At 42.8% G+C, this 21,870-nt stretch overlaps 1 protein-coding gene and 1 long non-coding RNA gene across 4 annotated transcripts in view; one reads left to right on the top strand and one right to left on the bottom strand.

The window, feature by feature from the left end:
* The window catches only part of bbg (PDZ domain-containing protein big bang), a 59,546-nt gene that overhangs the window by 2,418 nt on the left and 35,258 nt on the right, over window positions 1-21,870 (top strand). For both annotated transcript variants that reach the window (XM_069115798.1, XM_069115797.1), the window contains exons 2-5: window positions 7,856-8,284; window positions 8,793-9,290; window positions 9,537-11,299; window positions 14,205-14,296. In XM_069115798.1, coding sequence (XP_068971899.1) covers window positions 7,856-8,284; window positions 8,793-9,290; window positions 9,537-11,299; window positions 14,205-14,296 — 2,782 coding nt within the window. The remainder of the gene's footprint in view (window positions 1-7,855; window positions 8,285-8,792; window positions 9,291-9,536; window positions 11,300-14,204; window positions 14,297-21,870) is intronic.
* The window catches only part of LOC138181175 (uncharacterized), a 164,189-nt gene that overhangs the window by 130,371 nt on the left and 11,948 nt on the right, over window positions 1-21,870 (bottom strand). The window lies entirely within an intron of this gene.

The following is a 21,870-nucleotide window of genomic DNA, read 5'->3' as shown; positions in this document are numbered from 1 at the left end:
GGAGATGATGCCGCACGTACGCCATAAAAATAGTAATTTCGATTCAATCAAACGTGTTCGACTACTTCGACTTGAAAGTAAGTTTAAACGAGGGAAATAATGGACAACTGGTTGACCGGATACTAATTGAAAAAGATATTAAAAAGAACATTCGAAGGAAAACCAGTCTATAACGACTGTTTAACGTGCAATTTTTTCAAATCAGGCGCTCAAAAGTAATTAATTTTTTCTGGTTGTAATAAAGCGTAGTAAGACGATTTCTCAGTAATAAGATGGAAAATGTGAGAAGCGAAAGAAAACGCTTGTACACGAGCACCAAGGTATTGAATAAGTTGAACTGAAACTTCTAAAAGTACAAATTTCGAACGAAGGCTTTCAAGCTTTCGAATTACAAAATTTCCGCCTTTTAAAGATTCAAATATCTGATATACCTTTGATCACCTTTCGATGCTAATTGCGCGATGAAAATAAAAGTGGAACGATAAATCTTTCCTTTGCGCCCGGTGCAAGCGGCGAAGGAAAAAAAAGAAGACGGGACGAATTTAAAACGGCGTTTTCCTCGGTGAAACGAATACACGGAGATTTAAGTAATGAATGGAGCACGCTGTCAAAATCCGTGAAGCGTGACGGAGAACGCCGTCGTTACGTAATTCCGCTGCATTGTAACGTCGTTCACGGCTGGGAAAATGCAGAATTCCAAAGGGTTACGGGTATCCACTTAGCCGAGTGTAAACATTTCCGTGCGGAACGCCCGATACTTCCGAATAAGGGCGCCAGCTTTACCTTATACGTAACAATTTATCTATTAACATGCTCGCCTCTGTTTTCCGCGTACCTAACCGCGATGTTCGCACGTTTAACATTGGAACTCTGATCACAGCGAACGTGAATTCTCATCGATTAATTAGCTAACCATCTTATAACATTTTACTATGAAAGAATAACAAAACTGAACTGATGCATAGTAGCGATACTGAAGTAAATGGTACATTCGAAACTAAATTATAATAAAAATAAATTATAATAGAAATAAAAGCAAAATTCATAGGAATTCTAAAGTTTACTAGTTTTCGTTCTTACCGTTATCGTACCGAATATTCCGAGAAACATATTCTGATATTTACGATTTATTTTTTCACACAGCATCATCCACTTGCTCGTTACATTATAAATTACCCAGACACTCTGTACAAGATAATTGCCACGTGGCTAACTACACTCTACGATAGAATGTTACTCGTTCCTATTAACCGTCTTCTACTTCATTCACCTAGAATGCAAAACTAGAATTTCCAGACAAGAATTCATCTGCCGTTAACGCGGAAAAATCGATTTACCGATACAAGATAGAAGGACAAGTCTGGTATGGGGAACGATCTAGACGGCGTTCGAAGTAGAATATGTCCGTTCGAGTTAGGCCAGAAGAGCGCGAGTAGAATGGATACGAGTTGTAGGTCAGTTTCGAGCGGTTTATTAATTCAGAGCAGGTTTAGCTGTCCCGGTTGTTTGACAAACCGATTACACTCGGCCGTAATCGAGCTGTGCATTTATTAGGATGCGGTATAGTTTTGGGTGTCAAGGAGGATGAGCAGTTAGAGGGTTACCCCGAAGAGGGCGAGACCATTACGTGGCAATTTCCTTCTTCGAAGCCTTTGACTCGCTCGTCAAACGTTTCTATGCGCCGAATTCGCTCACGAGGAAATTAATTCCGAGAGATGTAAAAACACGGTGCTGTTTCTAATTGACCGAATCCGCAGAAACGCGCGTGCTCCTAGCGTTCCAATGCGAATTCTAAGATCGTTTATATGGTAACGAACGAGAGATCGTAAACGCCATTCAATGCGGAAGACTACGTTTAGTTGTACAATGTATTCTGGTACAGTGGCTTACAGAAGTATTCGAACGCGTACGGAACACTTTTTATGGATACGTTATACGAAACATTGTGAAATCATCGATGCTGTAACAAGATACGATTATCATAATTAAATTGGTAAAATTTCGAACGAATCCGAAAACGTACATAGAAATTACGAGATATTTATTGGAAGCATAGAGCTCGCAAAGATCATCAAGGTATTTTAACCGTATTATTAAACCACGATACTTTTTTAATGAGATCATCCTTAACATTATACGTTTAAGATCACCATTCGTACTGTACAATAACATTTTACCAAGTATTATGTCGTCCGAAAAGTTTCTTTCCTTTCGTAAGAAAATAATAATAATTTTTCGTTTTATATTATTTTATCGAATTACGTACAATCTATTTTGTTCAATCAAAATAAAGATTACAACGTTCCATAGATTAGGTTTCATGTTTGTATAAAGATGCGTCGTCGTTAAAGACGTGTCTGTGAAAGAAAGACACTTTTCGGACAACCTATATATGTTTGCAAAAAATGTCTTGTAATTTCTATATATTTTTTTTATATAGGATTAGTTTCAAATTGTATCAAGTTTCAAAATGTTTTGTATCACATACACGGTATACACACGAAGGTACTCTGTTCCCAAATGTGAACTTTCTTAGCGTGCAAATACTTTCGCGAGCCACTGTATCTCGTGAGAATGCGCGTACCGGTAGAATCGGACATTTTTTACTAACACGGTATTTGCTGTTTCTGTTACTTTCCAGCGATTTATCAATCTCGCGAACTTCGTTTACGGCCTCTTATTTTTGCGGCGTCGTGCACGATTTCTGTGTCAAGTTTGAAACGGAACGATGTTATCCGGGGCAGGTGCGATCGATTGGGCGCATCTCGCGAATCGGAACAAGGTTTCGTAATATTTTCACGAAGGTGCTCCGGTGCTGTGAGTGGCGAGAGAGCCGGTATATTGAGAATGTGGCGCTCAGCCCTGCGGCTACGAATTCCGTTACGCGCACTTGTATGGTTCTTCAGCTTCTGCCCGTCCTACACTGGCCACGAATAAATTTTTTTACCATCGAGCCGGCATCGGGATCCTCGACCGGATCCACGCTTCTTTCTCGTAAATTTCGTACAAGGAGAACCAAACCTTTTTCAACTCTTTCGAATCGGATTTTTCTTTTAGCAATGAACGCAATAACGTAATATAAACTGTAATGCACTGGTGTTTGAAGAAATATGTAACTTTTACGATCTCGGTATAAACGTATATTATGATGTTTAAAATGTAATTCTTTTTAACAATGAACGCGGTAGTACGATATAAACTGTCCATCCATTGATACGTAAAGAAACATTGAAATTGTAATTGAATTTATTAGGCGTTCTCTGTTCCTACTGTTTCTATTTAATATCGATATTTATTTATTTAACTGTTTTTGAATACCTTAATTTATTTAGCGCATTTTGAATACAACGGCAGATAGTTACCGGATACAGATAGGAAAATAGAAAGAAAAGAAAAGAACAGTTAAAAATAACAATTTTGCACAATACAGATGAGAGAGCACAGTAATGAGGTAATAAAGGAAAATAAACGGTAAATTTAGGATCAAGATAATGGCTCGTAGGTCGCTCGCTCGAATGACACGTCACTGGTGGTTTTCTGGTGATTTAAAGTATCAAGATGGAAATATTTAAACTTGTAAGCATGACATAGAAATAGTAACGGTTTTCTTAAAGGCCTGAGCGGTACATTAAAATTGATCAACGCAAGGATATGCCAACTGTTTGCATGGTCATCGATTATCTTACGTAGCAAAGACAAACTAGCTACAAATCTATGTTCATCCACAGACCTTAGATCGAGTAATGACATTATTGGTAATCGAATAATCATAGTACGTTCTGCTCACAGAGCAATGCAGTCGATTGTTGACAAACCGAAGGAACCTATGTTGAATTCTTTCGGGAAACAGCATGCGTTTAACAAAGTAACAAGACCAAATGGGGTACACATACTCCTGGTGGAATCTGACTAACGAGCAGTATAATAATCTAATCGTTGAAGGCAGCAGAATGTCAGAGGAATGGCGCATAGCATATCCTAAGGCTCTTAAGGATGTGTTTCAGATATTTTTAAAATAGAGAGGGAGAAGGTCAGTCGAGAGTCCGAAACTGCAAGGTCACTGGTGACTTGAACTGGAGAGACAGCGGAGTCTGAAAGTGAATAATGAGAAACAGCAAGAGAATAAGTAGAAGAATAGCGTATCACGTGAAACTTGGAAACGTCGAGAAGCATCCTACTCGATACGGACCAAGCGTCTAAATTCTCTAAATCAGACTGCAAATACGAACAATTTAGGGGGCTGTTAAAGTATAAAATAGTTGAAGTAACAAACGATTTTTTCTCATGTAAAACTAAAATTACTCGACTATTGGAAAAATCCGATCGTTTAAACATACGTGTATCACGACTAGTTCAGATAATCGAAATTTTACGGGTCCATAGTTGCTTGCCTTCTTTCGACTCACCTTCTCCATCTGAAATCAGATCTCTCTTAATATCTCCTCTACAATCAACCCGATGGAGATCATCTTCCATTGAAACGTCCTAATTTAACAAGACTATCTAACTTGCGCAAGGTAGAAAGTTGCCCGAATTCCAAATTCGACAATCTCCGTTATTCCCCGTTTGACAAAATCACGAAAGCGTGAGACGACGATTCGACCAAACAGGCTCCCTAGATTAAATTAAATTTTAGATGCTCGTCCGATCGTTGCCGTGAAAGAAAGTTCACCGATGCACTCGATCGTTCACGATCAACCACATACTAAAAAAGGATCTACCATACGCTGGAATGTCTGAAATAATCGTTAACGAGCCTGTACCTTCGTTATTTTATTCTCTATCGTCGAGCTCGATCGTGGCGATCGATATCGTTTTCTAGTAGCCGTTTCGACGTTTTGCGCGGGTCGCGTCCGAAGGTTGCGTGTGCACCTCGGCTGTTTCACCCAGTGATTTACGAGGCTGGAAGCAAGGACTTTCCATTCTCGTGATTCGCGTGAGACGTTCTCCGTGAAAAGGACCCCGTAGCAATATGAAAAATTACGACCGTGATTCCGTAGCGAGCGGTGGGAGGGCAATTGGCGATCAGCTGATCGCTCGACAGTGACCCGGGGTCAATCTACTTTCTATTTCTCGCGTTCTACGGAAATTGGAAGAACAGAGGGAGGAGAAACTGCGTGACGGTCTCGAGTAGAAGTTGGAGGATACTTTCTCGCGACGAGAAGGCGAATATACATATCGTTAGACGATCGGGATGCTGATGAGTGAAAACGAAGGAGGCGGTGAATAAAGAGTCGCCCCTCAAAGACTTATTGGTCGAGACGAGGCGACGGGAATCGCGGGAATCGAGCGACTCTCTGGAAAAGTATTTTCTCTATCGTGAGAAGAGATCGCCGCGAGATCAAGGTATATAGAAGAAAGATCGGTCGGACGATTTTTTCTCTTTCCCCGGGTACCACGATTGTCGTCTGCGTTCCACTCTCGAACGTGCGACAGTCGACCTGTATATCATTCTGAATTAACTTTCCTAACGTACATAAATTTTATTATACGTCTATGCAACCATAATACCGCTCAGATTTTTATTATTGTTTTTCTCACGTGATTACAATTTAAAAATCGCTTGCGTAATGTTGCGAATACGTTTGACACCGTGAAATAGATTTTCCTTCCACATACATGTATTTTACGCTTCTTGTACACTAATGGCAATTTATCCGACGTATCACGTAAACGAAGTTAAAAGTATCTAGTTTTTGTATTTGATAGCAGAAGTGCAAGAAATTTTGAGAACAAACGGATAATTATTTTCTAAATCGTCTATTCTGAATTCTCTATCATTTTACACACCCCAAAAGTTAATTTCATAGATATATGCGAATATAAGTATATCGTTGGCGATTCTTACAGCGAAGAAAGATATATTTTAATGGTATCTACGTAGACTAAATTGAAATTCTACGGCGAATACCTGTGATTATAATAATCAAATATATGCAGTGCAAGGGTCAATCTTCTTAAAAATATCGAGGGAAGGAAGTATATGAAATATTTGTCTTTTGTGTAGCAGAAAGAGTTCCAAGCGTTTGTTTTACAGATACAGAAAATTTGTCTTTTTGTCACTACGATCGTTTTCCTATACCCTTCACGCGTAAATAAGATCTTTTCAGTCAACTTGGAACGCAGCTACGTGTAAAAAGTCGATTTCGCTGGCTGATTTATATTCGTGCATCTTTGATATTTGTTCGTAATTTGCAGCATAATCGTATTATTGTAACAGTACACGAGTAGTTGGGAAAACGAACAGTTACAGCGGGACATGAAAGTTCCGCGTTAAGTTGGTCACGCGAGCTCGCCGGCATGTAGTTAAGATCGCTTAATAACCATCCGAGATGTTCTCGTGCTACGTGACACAGTTTGTCGGCTTGATGACAATCCGCGAGATTTCTGCTTGACAACTGTTCACGCACATTACAATTTCCCCTGACCAGATTCGTGTCTCGAAATCGTCTATGAACTTCGCCTTTCTCTCCTACTTCCTGGGTTAATACCGAGGGAATTCATCTGACAATTGTTACAATTGCCATTTCCCTACATATTTGCAACAATGTACGTATATTCGTTCTTCTTTTGTATTAGATTGTCCGAAAAGTGTCTTTCTTTTACAGACACGTCTTTTACAACGACGCATCTTTATACAAACATGAAACCTAATCTGTCGAACGTTGTGATCTTTATTTTGATAGAACAAAATGGATCATACGTAATTCGATAAAATAATATAAAACGGAAAATGTTGTGCTTCCATTATTTCCTTATGAAACGAAAGAAACTTTTCGGACGACCTAATAGTAAGAGTCGTGATAAGGTATAATCGAATCGATGATTTGTGATTTAAAATCGCTAAGGATTCTCAGTGCGAAATTGTAAAGTTTAAAAGTGAAAAGATGCATAGAATGCGCATAAAACGCAAAAATATGTAAAATATTCAAGGTATTACTCGTTATAACATTTAGTGGATGAGCCAACTCTCCATTTCTGTTCTGCTTCTTTGCTCGTATTCGTAAGAATATGGATTTGCATACACATCCATGAAATTCTTTTCTGAATATTCAATGTTGACGCGGTTTGTAAGAAAAGTTTCAAAAGCTTTTTATGATTCGGCATAAATTACCAGAATATTTCTGTACATACCTGCCGTGAGTATTTGAAAAGAGTGCCATAAAATTTGTCTGGGAACATAAATTTAACATTTGGTAAAGGTTAATGACATTCTCTACTTAATCCAAGCAATATTTTAATCCCCGACAGAAGGAACTACAAATGAAGAAACTGTGACAGCTCCGTACTAGAAATTTCTTACGTCTAGAAGTAAAGTAATCCTCATAAATCCGGCATAACGAAACCAATTAGTTATCGAGAAAGTATATTAAATCACGCAATTACTTTAAGTACACGATGTTCCGAAGAAAGTACGCTCAGAAAAAGTTTTATTTAAAGAAACCGCCGCTCCATATGCACCAACCTAATAAAACCATGCACACGTTTAATCTTCCATCATAGTGTGACAGAAGATAATGAGGTCTGATGAGAACATTCCTATCAAATTATATCCGAATTAATGATTCATACCTTAAAATTACCTTTTCTTCTGCTTTCCTGATATGCTAAAAAGTTTCATCTATACGATAATTATTACAAATGTCTTCCACGTATAAAACGGCGCGCACGATGATACCGTGGTACAGCTATTCGAATTAACGGAGAAAGCGGTAATAACGTCGTCTAACGAGTTACGCGTAAAAAGATCGTTTACCCTGTAAAAGCGCGCAAAGTTCGTTCGAACCAGCGAGAAAACTTGTCCATCGATCGATTACGACATAGATCGTCTACAATGGTACGGACCTGCTTTCAGGGAGTGGCCAGCATTCCGGACTCTAAAGATCAGCGGGCTTGCGATGAATGGAACGCTTTAAGAACGATCCGGAAAATGGATGTCGCCAAGAGTGGAACGGAGGATTTCGTGACGGTGGTCAGCGTGGAGGGCCAGCCACCGTCGGAAAATTTCGTGACCGTATTGTCCATTGGTAGCGGAAAGAAAGAGGATGAACCTCCTCTACCTGTAACTTTGACGAAGAACCCAATCAACGGAGTCGATGGGCCACTCGAGGAAGAAGTCGAAGTGTACAGGTTACCAGGAGAGCGATTAGGCTTTGGATTGAAGTTCGAAGGAGGAAATAAGACGTCTGAAAGGGTTAGGAGGCTGTTTGTTCAGAGCTGCGCGGAACAAAGCCCGGCCAGTAGAGCAAAATGTTCGTGGGGTACTTTGGGAGAGGGTGACGAGGTAAGGAAATTGTCGAGTTTCGCTAGTACCTACTAGCTTTCTTTCCTAATGCTTTATCTAAACGATGTTTCAACTTTAATTTTGTAAAACATTGCGTATGAAAAATAAGGAAAAAGATAGGGAGCAAAGCAGTTTGTATTTGTCACGTCTTTACGCTAAATTAGTCGCACTTATGCTCTATACGCTAAATAAGATAAATATCCAGGTGTTCTGTTTCTTTGTAACCTGTATGTTTAAAGATAAAAGCATTCTTAATTCGTTGTGTGCTCCTCGCTCGGTATTAGACTTAGATTTCTAGTAATTTTAACGAACATTATGAGGGTGGATTGAACGAACTGATCACTTTTCCGTGTCACGAACGACGTTTATAATTTTCGAGACCCAGTTGCCGCGTAACGATTCCCAGGAGAAGCGGTTTGTTTCTAGGAAAGAACAGGAGCAAGAAACGAGCTTGCCGCATCATCTCACGTGCGCACACACCGGTCATGTTACCGCGTCTCTTTTCCAGGTACTCTCGATAGACGGTGTACCAGTGACACACATGACTCGGTTGGATTGCGTGAGGCGATTGAAGGAGTCACAGCTAGTTATCAAGCTAATGGTTAGGTGCAGAGGAGCGCTCAGGCCCGAAGTGGTGAGCGCTGAGAAAAAGAGTTCACCGGAGAAAAACAAAGTGCCGCCCGAATTGCCATCGGCGCCTCCGCCTGTACCGCCGCGGAAGTTGAGGCAGGCTCGAGGCTTGGCCGACGGCGAAGCGAACCCGAGTCCTGTCAAAAAATCCTGGAACGGATCCAGGTCGCAGAGTAGCTCGCACACTATTTCGCAAACGAGTTCGCAAAATAGTTCTCAAAATGGATCACCCAGCACGCAGCTAGCCAATCAGCTCGACAGCAAGTCGAGTCCGTTCGATAGCTGCGAGGCTTCCCCGAAAAGCAATGGATCCGTTCAAGAAAGCCCGAAGGGATCGCCCAAGGAACGTTCGCCCGAATTCGCGAAATCGAAGCAGGTGAAGTAACGATGAAAATAAAACGCTCGGAACGACTAGAGGATCGCATTATCGTTTAATGGCCGTTTTAAACTTTCAGATCTACTAGATCATGTCGATCTAGCACGTGGTTGCCACTTTGGCGCCAATCCGTCCGAGTGGCGAAATAGAATCATCGATTCGGTAGCGATTCTCTAGTCGTTTTAAGCGATGTATCTTATTTTTCTTCGATACGATCAACGAATACTAATGTCTGTACATTCGCAGGAACCTCCAGAAGCGATGGTATACGTAGACGCCAGGTCGCAATGTGGCTCGACTCACGGAAGCACGTCAGACGACACAGGCAGCTCGATGTCAACAGTGATCGATCGATTTTCAACCTCGGATCGAGTATCCACAATTTCAACTGCCTCGACTGCTTCCACAACCTCCGAACAGCCCAACGAATTCTCACGAATCGACCAAGACTTCGACCGATCCTCGGACCGCGACTCGCAACTGTCCAAGGCAATTTGTCCATTCGAGAACCTGGACGATTACTCGTTAAACCCTCCCGATTACCTGCTTCGCCGTCTAGCCAACTCGGAAGCAGTGACCCACGTGGAGTCGCGAGGAGAAGTGGAAAAGATCACCGCGGTAGTGGCACCGAACACTGTGCTGATCGAGGAAACGATCACCTTTCAGCCACCGTTGAGCTTCCAGGACGCGCCGTTGAGCTACGGCCACGAAGCCAGACCTGATCTTTTTTACACGGCCGATCTGGCCGCCGACTCGACGACGCATTTCAGGCCAATTAAGGACGACGTGGAGCTCGTCGAGCGCGTGAACAGCATCCACGAGGAGTTCCACGCAACGAGCTCCTCGAAGGAGCTGGAGAAGCACAAGGAGACGTCCAGCGGACGAAGTTCGGACAGGACGCCTCCGCCTCTGCCGGCGAGGAATCACGTAAACAGGATCAGCGTCAATCAACCGACCAACGATCGCGCCGTCGACTCGCGTTCCCAGAAACTGTCCGACCAGTCCTCCATCGAGACTTCCGACAGCCAGGATGCACCTGTTCTACCGCCCAAGCCGCTACCCAGAAGAGACGTCAAGATCAGACGGAAGAGACCACCTCCGCCGCCGCCGCCACCCACGATCGTGCCCCGAACCGAGGTCAAACCCTCCTTGTTACCCGAGTCCAGGCAAACGAGTTTCGAGGAGGACGACGAGCCACCGCGCCTCAACGCTGACATCACCAGCAGCAAACTGGACGAGGTTGTCGTCAGGGCGAAGCTCGAGGACAGATCGAAGACTCACGACAGACGAGATTTAGAAATGAATTCGACATTATCGAAGAGTTTCGGTGACGAATCTGGAGATTCGGAGAAGAAGAGAATCGAAGAAACGGATGACACCGAGTCTATGGAGGACTATGATCCTCGAGAGGACGAAGGCTTCAGGACGAACAAGGTGTTGGAGATAATCGAGATAAGGAAAGCGAAAGCGTTCTCGCCTCGCAGGGCGAATTTAACGATGCGCGAGGACGACGAGGAGAAGAGTAAATGTAAAATTAATGATGATGAACGAAGAAATGATGATAGTGAAAGGACGAAGGTAATAAATGTAAGTAACAGTAACTATCAGCAACCGGTAAGACCTAAACCAGAGCTCAGGACTTCACTTACGATTTCAACTGAAATAGAAGATTCTGACGACGAAGAAGAACAGGTTACGAAGTTTAATGAGCCGATAGATGAACAGGACGATAAGAAGGACGTTAGAAGCGAGAATTTGGATCAATTTGGTTCACCGGTTACAGCTGATATACTTGGACGACGAGAAAGCAGCGAAAGCGAAGATTCCTATCGATCGTGTAACGATATTAGCGTGCATAGTCTAACGAATAGCTGTACCCAAAACAACAAGGAAATTATGGACGAGGAAGACACGAGCGAAGAAAGCGACGACGGAGATTATTACTGGCAGAGCAATTTAGCGACGATTGGCGAAGAGGAGGAAACGAATTCTCTAGAATATACGAATCCGTGAGTCTTCAAGTCTTCATCTTCGTTGCGTTTTAACCTGTTAATCGGGTCATACCTTAACATATTCGCAGCTACTAAGGTACAGCTGGTCCTTTGCAGCTACATCTTTCTTCTTATGTGAAATATTTTGATTTCAAAAAGTATGTTATTTATATATGTACGTAAATATTATTTTAATACATTGATCGCTGTTCTGTGTTTCATCGAAATGCACGAACTCAAAAACATGATACAATAGTTACGTTAGCAGCATTGTAGCATAGTCAGTAGCAGCGAATGTGTTAAACAAACACTTCTTTAATCAGGAAAATAAGAATAAATACGGACAAATCAATTAGGTCGATCTTAGTTCGTGCTAATGTAAGTTATAGTGGAATCTTTTTCAGAAATGTGAAAGGGTAGATAAAAAGATAAGGGATCCTTAAATGAAACCATTATTATATCTAGAAGATATTGAGTTACAAATTGAGTTACCAGTTAACTCGTCTTCCCGGTTTAACTGATTAAAGTATAACTTGTCTGCCCACGGTAGACTCCTTTCTAATGAACTTTCACTATAATTATGATTAAAGTAGTACCATTACGCGACTACATTAGGCTATTTATCTCTGGATTCTGCTGCGCTCCTTCAATTCTAGTATCTCAATCTCACATTCGTTTCTATAGACAAAAGTTCTTTTAACTTTTCAAAAAAATCTTTGCGTATAAAGTTCCAACGTGAAACTACGTTTCTTTCGTTTCATCTTGAAGCTCAATAGATTGTTTAAGAATAGAAAAACGTGCAAAAAGAAAATAGCCCAAAGATGGGAATTAACGGACGACTTAACTTGAACCGTTTCAACGCGGATTTTTCTTTTAACAATAAACGTAATAACACAATATTACAAATTATAATACACGTAGTTTAAAAAATATATAGCTCGATCGTGATATCTTAAATGGAATACTTAGTTCCATTTTTCTATATGCCGCGCTTTTTGCGAGCGAAGTATTCCAAGAAAGAAGATATCTAAAGAGATACGACCGTGAAGAAGAAATAAAGAGAACAGCAAAGTTGAACAATTTCTCGCAGCAGTCGTAGCGAACGATCCTTGTCACACTTTGCTGGTGTCGATCCACGAATTTGAACGAGGTGGAACTTTTTAGGATTGAACAATATGTTTGGCGATAAACGTGTCGTTCAACTTGGCGAAACCAGTTCTCGAAACAGGGAACAAAAGTAGTGTTCGTACGCAACGATCGGTCGCGAGATACCTCCGATCAGCTGCCTGATTTTACTCCAAAACTGGTCTCGATATCTTACTACGAATTATCAAAGTATACCATCTACTAGATTTTACCGGAATACGCTTTTCGCGCCGATCTGCTATCTTATTCACAGTGTTTACGTAGGAAGCAGTCTAAGTAGGTAGCAGTTCACAGTACATTAATTCCCAACTATGGATCGCGTCGAGAAACCTCACGCGGTGAGGTTCTTTAATTGTGAACAAATTGCGCTTCCGCCCTGCATTTCCCTAGTTTGCCACGATTAACATGCCCGCCACGATTTATGCTTGCAAAACGCTACTCGTGTTTATTTATAGCACGATCGAACCACGCCTCGCTCGATGCATAATTGAGTTATTAGGTCGTTTCGTAAGCTTTGCTTGGTCTTTTGTGGAAAGCTTGATAGAGAATTGGGAAAATGTACGTTAATGTTCGTTGGTGTATTCTCGAGAAATTTGTTTGGAAAATCGAAGAAAAGTTTCAAGATAACGTATCTTCGTAGGAATTGGAATAGGATGTAACTTCATAGGAATAGGAATGTACGCGCCACTTAAATAAAGTATTATAGGAATGTTTCTCTGCTTGCTAAGTAGCCTCGTAAATTCTTTTCCAAAGAACTACTCTTCTTAAATGATTCTTGCAGGATTACGAATGGACCATTAACCGATCTCGAACGTCTTTTCTTAATCGTTGCATTGAATGATCAACCAGAAACTCATTGCTTCGACAACAATACGAGATGTTAATTATTTTTGCCGATAAATCAATGAAAAGTTTTGCACGTTAAGGGCGTAAAAATTAAATACTAATTAATTAGGAAAATAAACAACTAAAAGGCGATGATGCAGATGCGAAACGATGCTACATTAAAAGTCGATAATGCGAAACGAAACAAGTTAAATGAAATAACTTAATAGTATTGGATGTTCAGTGTTTTTGCAAGTTACACACGTCTTTCTTCCATTTAATTTCGAGCCGTTTGATCGGCACGAAACCGATACGATGAATAAATGGAATCGATCACGCACGTGGCATCGGTAAGCGATACAATAAAATCGAAAGCGTGCGATTAACATTCCAAAAGATTCTGCTGGATTCGAACGAAGCGTGTTTAAGTGAAAGGGTGAAATTTCAGAGGGCTGTAGTTAGGCTGAGTAATGGTATACTTCCAAACACCATTTGAAAGATTTCGGTCATTTTACCCGGCGTGCTACGTAAAGAGAGTTAACTGCCCACTTAGCTAACGTAAAAGGATTCGATATGCGGAAACGAAACAGCACGGACTATCCCATTGACTTCGTTACAATTACGTGTCTGCACGAAATACAATCCTATACGAAAATGTTATTAGGTTGTAACGTATTAAATGTCAGATTCTGTTGCATCGATCATCGAGATCTCCGTCTTTCTTTTTTCAACAAATATTTTTATCTTTGTAGATCATTTCGTATATCATTTTAAGATTGAGATTTTTCTCTTCCTTACAACCAATATTTGTGGCTTAACTATCAGACACTTCATATTCCACAGCCTAATACCTTTAATTTCAAACAACCATTAAAATTCTTACACGACTTGCTCGATTAATAAGGACTATTTTTATTTATTTCTGATTAATAAGAATTATCTTGTTTCGCAGGAATAAAGAATCGAACGACAGCGGGGCAAACGCCGCGGGAAAAACAGAACGACAGGAATTGCCGGGCAAGGAAAACAAATTCGATGCAAATGGTAAGTAAGAATAAAGCGACGTCTTCGCCGTTCTCTTGCTGTCTATTTTGACGTTGGAAAAAGTTCCGCTTGGCAAATTAAAACACGCGTTCGGGGTCAGTGCAGAACAATTAAGCGTTATGTCTGGGAGGGGGTTCTATTAAAATCGCTCGAATCAGTCGATTACGTCCATTAACAGTGCTAACTGCGCAAAAATGTTAGCGCCGGTATCGCTATTCGCGTTGACCCGCATTTCCTTTAATTGCCAAGTTTCTCGTCTCGCAAATACGTGACTCTTATCTGCTATCAAACGAATCAGCTTCATTAAAATGAATCAACTGGTCCTACACTCTCTCTCTCTCTCTCTCTCTCTCTCTCTCTCTCTCTCTCTCTCTCTCTTTCTAACATATCGTACGATGTGGCCCCGAAACAACTACAAATTGAAACGACTTCTTAAAAGTGATGCCGGAATTAATAAAATTCGTAATCCGCTTGTCTTCGTCAAATTCATTGAATTAAATTCAGTAACTAAGAAACGAAACAATAAATATTGATTCGTCTCTCTGTGTTAAAAATATCGAAATATCGATTGTTTCAACATCTTTGAACTATTAAATTGTTCAAAGATGTGGCGTAAAAAGATTACGAAATTTTTATCTTCTTCGCTTGCTACACACCTTTGGCTAATAACTATGCAGTTGATGCGACCTTAACCTTTGATAAAAAAAGAAAAGGATAAAAAGAGAAAAGGAATTTGCTATCTCGAACGACACGAGAAGTCGACCAGAGAGAGTTCGTTTGAACTCTGTGCGCAAAGGTTGAGAGCAGGAAGGCTAACGTGGCGAAGGAATTCGCCAGGGCAGAGAGAATACGCGACACGCACGCCCACGCACGCGTCCCTTCGCCTCGCCGCTCGGCGCGTCGCGTCGCGTCGCGTCGCGCTTCATAAAGGTTACGCATTAATCTCGGTGCGTTACGCACCGCTAAGGTTCTCCGGTTTCGCGCGTGTGCACGCCAGCGAGCATTCAAAACGGAGGCAACTCTCTCGAGCGAGAGACAAAGGCGTGTTTGCCTGGGCGCACCTTCGACACGAGGAATTCCTGCCTCGGCTCGATCCACGCCGAGCAGATCCGCCGCTGCTACTCATTGTCCGCCAAAGATGGATCGCGAGTATCGCGAGACTTACGTGGGAAATCGAAGGCATGGAGATCGGCGTGGCTAGCGACCGTCTCTTACGACCTCTTCTAAACACGCTAAAAATATCTCTCTCAACTAGCTGGATGAACGTTGAATGAACTCTGGAGTTTATGGACCCCAGTTACGAAACACGCTTAGAAACGTAGTATGTAGCGTTAATCCATTATGGATGAAACAGTGGAATACGTAATGTGCGGATAAAGGCTGTAGGATATTACGAAAATGTAAATAGGAAGCTGTAAAGAAATGAAGTAAAATTATCGATATAAATGAGAAACAGAAGAAAAATCTCCATAATCGAAAAAAAGTACGAAGATAAGAAGAGAAAGTTAGGACGAGTCGTATTCTAAATGTTTTATAGAAGGACAAGGTTTAAAATTCCACGTATTATCCACCACCTCCAACGATATACCGCAGATTAACAACACCGAGCGTGTATTGTAAGAAATCTTCTCTAGTTTCAAAACGCTACAACAAAAGAGGTGGTATAAATAGAAGCTAACAACACCAAGCACATGCAACAAGAAAATACCATTAACTCGAGAATTGTTGAAGTATTTCATACCACGATACACTGTCGCTCACAGTTATTCACGCGGTACATATGTTTCACCTTTTTCCCATAAAACGATGTTAGATTTCTTTTGCAAAATGACATTTGAAAGGTAATTCTGTATCAAAAGTTCAAAGCATAGCATTAAGTAAGGTATACAGAAATAGATTGACGACAGAAATTTTCTTAAATTATACGCGAAGGTACTACAAAATAGAAAAATATATTCTACCCTATCAGTATATTCCTGACAAAAAAAAAAAAAAAAAAAGAATATTTCGCCATTATTTTCCGACTTTCTGAATTATGTACCGTGTGTCGCCGGGTTAACTAGACTCGTTTGAAGCGCGTGCTATCGCGGCAGCGGCTTTTAATCCAACGTTCCTATTGTAGAAAAGGCGCGCGGTAATTGCTAGGCTGGATGTACCGGATGTCGATTATCGTGGGCGTACGCGCGATCATTTACACTCGGTGCATTATTACTCGGTGCAGCGCGCCTCGTGATCCAGTAAATGGTGTACGACCGAGATGTTTTCGCACCTCTCGCGAACCGCGCGAGGGTAACCAACGTGCGCGTCTCGTATTTTAGCCAGCGCGTTAACACAGGAGAGGATGCTAAGAGGAAAGCTAAAGACTAGCCTGCAGCTTCTAAATATGGATTCCGACGGTTCATTTATAATTGAAGTTCCGCCGGGGAAAAGCGAGCGGAGCGGTCATTAATTTTTGCATACAGAGGATCAACGTGTGTGCGTGGCGACCAGCCGTTGCTCGTTAAATTTCTCGGGAAAGTGGTTTGCAAGGAGCTGCGGGCGATTTCGTCTTCATAGTTGAAATTGTACGCGCGAAGGTTTAACGTTTTGAGATTCCAAGACCGGCGATTCCGAGCCGCGAAAAGAAATAAGGAAACTCCTTTCGATCGATAATCGGCGAGCACCACTCCTCGAAAGTGGATGCTCGATCGCGGTCGGTGGGTGTGAGAACGAAACCGTTAAGAATAATTCAAGAAGTAGCAAGTAGGCAAGGCGAAGGAAGGTTAGGCAAGGAAGGCATACCGAAGTTGGTCAAGTAGCAGCTACTTTGCACAGGCTAACGATGAACCAGGTTTTTAGGATCCTATTAAACGCGAGACTTTACGACCTATGGATAAATACACATCGTCAGTGCGTTACTTTCAACCGGCTTGTTTAACTTTTCGCCGTATTTACCGAACGAAACGCGAAATCGTTGACATTCCTCCCTTCACCGTTTCGATTCGTTCGCCTTCCGACCTTGCCGCTCCTTAAATAGAACCACCCATACCGCTCTTTCCAAGCAAATATTTTAATTTAATCCGCGAGCTACGAAATCGTGGCAGCAAAAGGAGAACCCGATATAAGATCAAGGTTCCCGAGAACACAGAGTTCCGTGTCGATTCGGTCTCCAACGATCGGTTGACGCGTTTCTAACCCGAGTGAACGTCAACCGTTTGTTACGTAAAGCATCGGATAATCGGGAGAAATGATAAATGGTCCATGGAAAAGGAACAAGAGATATGCGCAGGCGGTCGTGTCACCGCGTTCCATCAGGTGAGCCTGCTGGCCTCTCGGCGACCAGAGTTGCGCTCGGTTGTGAGTGTGGGTGGCTAGTCAAGCTCTGTCAGGGCATAGTAGTCACAACAATATGGCGGTCGCGCATACCCAACTCCAGTGTTCGCCGTCTGGTTTCTCGAGCTCTCGCAGTGGCTGACCGCGCTCAAGGTCCCCCATTCCCCCTTAATCGCCTTCCTTTTCGAGATCTTTCACTTTGGTTCGCTCCCAATCGAAGAGACCGCAATCTCTGGCCATACACGCGTATTGACTATGAATCCTGAACGGAGGAGACAGCATTCCACACCGGCAGCCTCTTGACGTTGTGCACACAGTATCCTGACCTAAAGATAACTGGCCCAGCCCGCAAATCGCGTCATTGTTCGATAATTGATCGATTCCGTAGCGAGTCTCAGCTAATGCGGCAACTTAATCATTCTTTCGCAAACGATCTTTCCACGCGGTAGAATATAGAAAAAAGAGTATCGCTGTAAACGCGAGATACGTTGCATAGTATCGTCGGGTCGAAAGCAACTCGGTTCGATCGCGTTAATAGCAATCCCCGAGACTTTCTCTCCGTACGTTTAATATTCGTGCGCTTATAATGAACGCGCACACTCGGTCGCGTCGATGGAAAACGTCATCGGAGATCACATTAAAAAGGTTATAACGCATCGACTGGCAGGGTGTGCTCGAGTTGGCGATGCATTAACCCAAGACCTAAACATAACTTGTCAGGGGAATTGCTCGTTCCCTATTCGGTTCGAGGGAACCGGTCACGAACGATGATTAGTCGAATCAATCATTCGGAGAAACTATTGACGATAAATCGGCGAGGTGGAAGGCTCGAACCGCTCGCGCAACGATTCCTCTCGAAGCATCCCAGGGCTTAGCCATGACGGAAGATGGTTTGCTGCGCGGATAATTATTAAAGTCACGGTCAAATAACGTGGGTGATCGATGCGCGCGTGCACAGCCAAGTCGCCGCTCGCGAATTCCTCTTTCCACGGAACTGAAATTAGATCGTTCGGTTTTATTTATTGCACGGCTCGGCGAGTAACTCAGTCGCGACGATAGGCGAGCTGGAAGATCTGCCGGCTCGCAGCGGGAACCGGTTGGTCACCGCTTTAAAAACCGTTTAGTCGAAAGGATCGTTGTTTATCCGTGGCGCGCATAATCGTAAGATGAATGAGCGAAAGATACGACCGGGGACACGGCATTTCGTTCTCGTTGACGCGTCCGCGTAGTAAATTCGCCGGAAGATTACCTTCGGTTCCAATTTATGCGATATTAATCGATCTCTCCGCGGTCGTTAGATTTTAGCGAAACTATACTCGGACGATCGAACGCGTAAAACCATTCTCGACCGCCTTAATATTTTTCTTCTAACGAGACTTTTACGATCGTTCGATCCCTGAGGGAGGATCCATCGTGCAGATATCGGTCGCAAACGGCATAAATTCGTGGCACAGAGGGGATCGAGTATGAAGAAACGAGCGACTGTTGCGTGCAATAAACTGGTCGAAAAAGAACTCGTCGAGAAAACGCGTTTCGCCGGATGATCGAAGAACCGAGAATCCATCCCGGAAATCCAGCTACGACCGTTCCATTCGATCGTCCCATTCGAATATCTGGCGAATACATAAGCAACGTTGGCAATGGCGAAAGCGTAAGAACAGCCAATGACACGACGGAGAGATAAAAAAACCACGCTCGTCATTATGCTCGATAGAGAATGCAGGCAGGCAATCGGGTCTGAAAGGATCTACACCGCGCCTACGTGTGGCCAATATGTCCGATTGAAGCGACAACATTCCAATGCGCTAACCCGGAAGGTGCTCGAGCATCGACATCGATTCGATTACCTTCGATAAGTCATACTTGAACTCATGCAAACAGGCGGCTGCCCCATGCCCCGAGGAATTCGAAGAATCGCGTTGTAACGAGAGGAACGATTTCACCGGGCAAATCCGTCGTCGACGATTCAACGCCAATGGTAATCCGATTGAATTCGATCGAAAGAAACGATCGAATCGATATAGCGTCTCGTGATCGAATATCTCGACGATCGAATCGTTGGAAACAAATTACGGTTGCTCGATGCTTGTGCGATCAAAGGCCGAATACTCTCATTCATGGTATTATCTCGCGTTTCGAACAACGTTTGCAAACACCGAGTGCAGTAAAGGAGCAATTAGTATGGACGACAGTGGCGCGTCTCGTCTAAACGAATGCATAATGAAGGCAAAGCGCCCTGCAAGAGTCACCGATACGTCGGCGGCAACACCTTGTGCCACAGGCCACAGGTGTTCACCGTAGACTTCCTGCGTGCATACTGATCCGATGCCACGCGCTCGTCGCTATCTCTAAATATCGTAGCTACGCACGTGTTTCGTATCCTTGCAAGGATGCGCATGGACATTTGAAGCTCGTAGAAGCAACGTTCGAACCATGCGTGGATCAAGTTCGGTCGTGCGTTGCACGAAGCAATTCGTGTAAATTTTCGGTCAAAGAAATAAGCTTTACAGCGAAGGCGATTCTTTGGAATGGAAACGAAGCAGGAAACATCCCTTTACAGTTATACTCTTTCGACTGGAAACCGTGGTTCGACTGACTTATCGTCGACGTGGCAGTAACTCGGCCTCTGCACTCCAGGCGCTAAAACGTAGCCGCGAGAACGAGCACCAGCTCATCCACTGACGACGTTCGCAATCCTGCACGTGTATACCGTACAAGTACGATCTTGGAGCAATCAGTCGGAATTTTTCTCCGGTTCGGAATGCTCTCCGCTTATAGCGGCGACATTGCACGAACGCCTGTTAGACACCGGGAAAAGATCGGTTTCTTTCGCGAGGACGACGAGTTATCGTCGATAACCTTCGATTCGGTCGCCTCGGAACGCTTTATCGCTGAAAAAGTTGCTTCATTGCTCGAGACTCTGAGCAACAAAGTCGCGACTTAAGACGACTGCTCACTATCGAACGTATTCGCGAACATTTTAACTCGAAGGTTTAAGGTTTAACATAATCACGAAGGTTTCAGTATAGACACTTTGAAAAACTGTAGCGTTCGAAACGACTAGGTTAGCGTATGATTCTTTCAAGTACAAAAAGTACGAAGGGTAGCCGAAATAAAAATTAAATTGTTATTATCGCTACTGTTCGAGAGATTGGGATCGCTTACTTTAACCGAGAAGAGGACGTGGATTTTTTGATGAAAAGACAAGCGAAAGAATTTTCAATTTTTGTTTTCATAAACCGTGAATATAACTTCTCAGCACGAACGCGTTCGCGGGCAGATAGCGCGACCACGAACACACGTAGAACTGTTACGAACTGTTCGCAAATACCTTGTGAGGATGCACCTTAACAGAAACCGATCGTGTGGTTGTTCGCGCGTTCGATCTGACCTCGGATAAGCCGCGAACGAACTGATATTTATTTCACGCTTATAACAGCTCTGTTTGTTATCTCGGAAACGGAGATTATACGATGGGATATTGCAAAGATCCCGTTGGACTCGGTGTGCTGGCTCTAATTGGAAGGACTGCTTCGGCCCTCGGGGGCGCACGAGGAATTCGTGCAGAGGCCGTGCAGATTCTCGCATTCCACACCGATACCAGAGAGAGGTCCGGCTTCTTCTCTCTTTCTCACTCTCCTCCCCTCTCTCTTTCTGCATTTATAGAGCTGCTCGCGCCAAGTTTGAACTCGCGAGACCCTTCCATGCTCCCCCGTTCGCGAAACGGAAGAAGCTCGACCGGTTTCTTTTTTGTCGCGTCCGCGCTCGCTCTCTCGCGCACGTCTTCTAGAACGCGACCACCGTGTGGACTCCGGTCGCCTGCTCGCCTCCAAAGAATTTACTATGTACCAAGCGGTAGCCACCGATTCCTAGCTGATAGCGTTGGGAATGGTACCACAGGTATCACACCGATGCCTATCGAGACTACCTTGCGAATTTCTTACAGTGGTTCGGTGGAAAGTATTTGGACACTCAACGTGGAAAACTTCGATGTGCGTACATTCTACCATGCGTGTTATACGTGTAAAATATTTTGAAATTTCATTAGTACTGTAATGAGACACGACTACCATTACTGTCGTGGTATAATTTGAAAGCAATCGGAAAATGTCTCTTTGAATATTCAGACTTATTAATACAACGAATAATTACATGATTTCTGTCAAATATATATTTGTACTAGATGCCTTATAAATTTCATATATATTCCGAGATTTGTTTCAAAATCGACCAATATGATCATTCAAATATAGTATATCCAT

Source organism: Bombus flavifrons, chromosome 6 (assembly GCF_040668555.2).
Source record: "Bombus flavifrons isolate JBK064 chromosome 6, iyBomFlav1_principal, whole genome shotgun sequence".
Classification (NCBI taxonomy): domain Eukaryota; kingdom Metazoa; phylum Arthropoda; class Insecta; order Hymenoptera; family Apidae; genus Bombus; species Bombus flavifrons.
The sequence above is the reverse complement of the archived record's forward strand: the minus strand, read 5'-3'. Positions and strand labels throughout refer to the sequence as shown.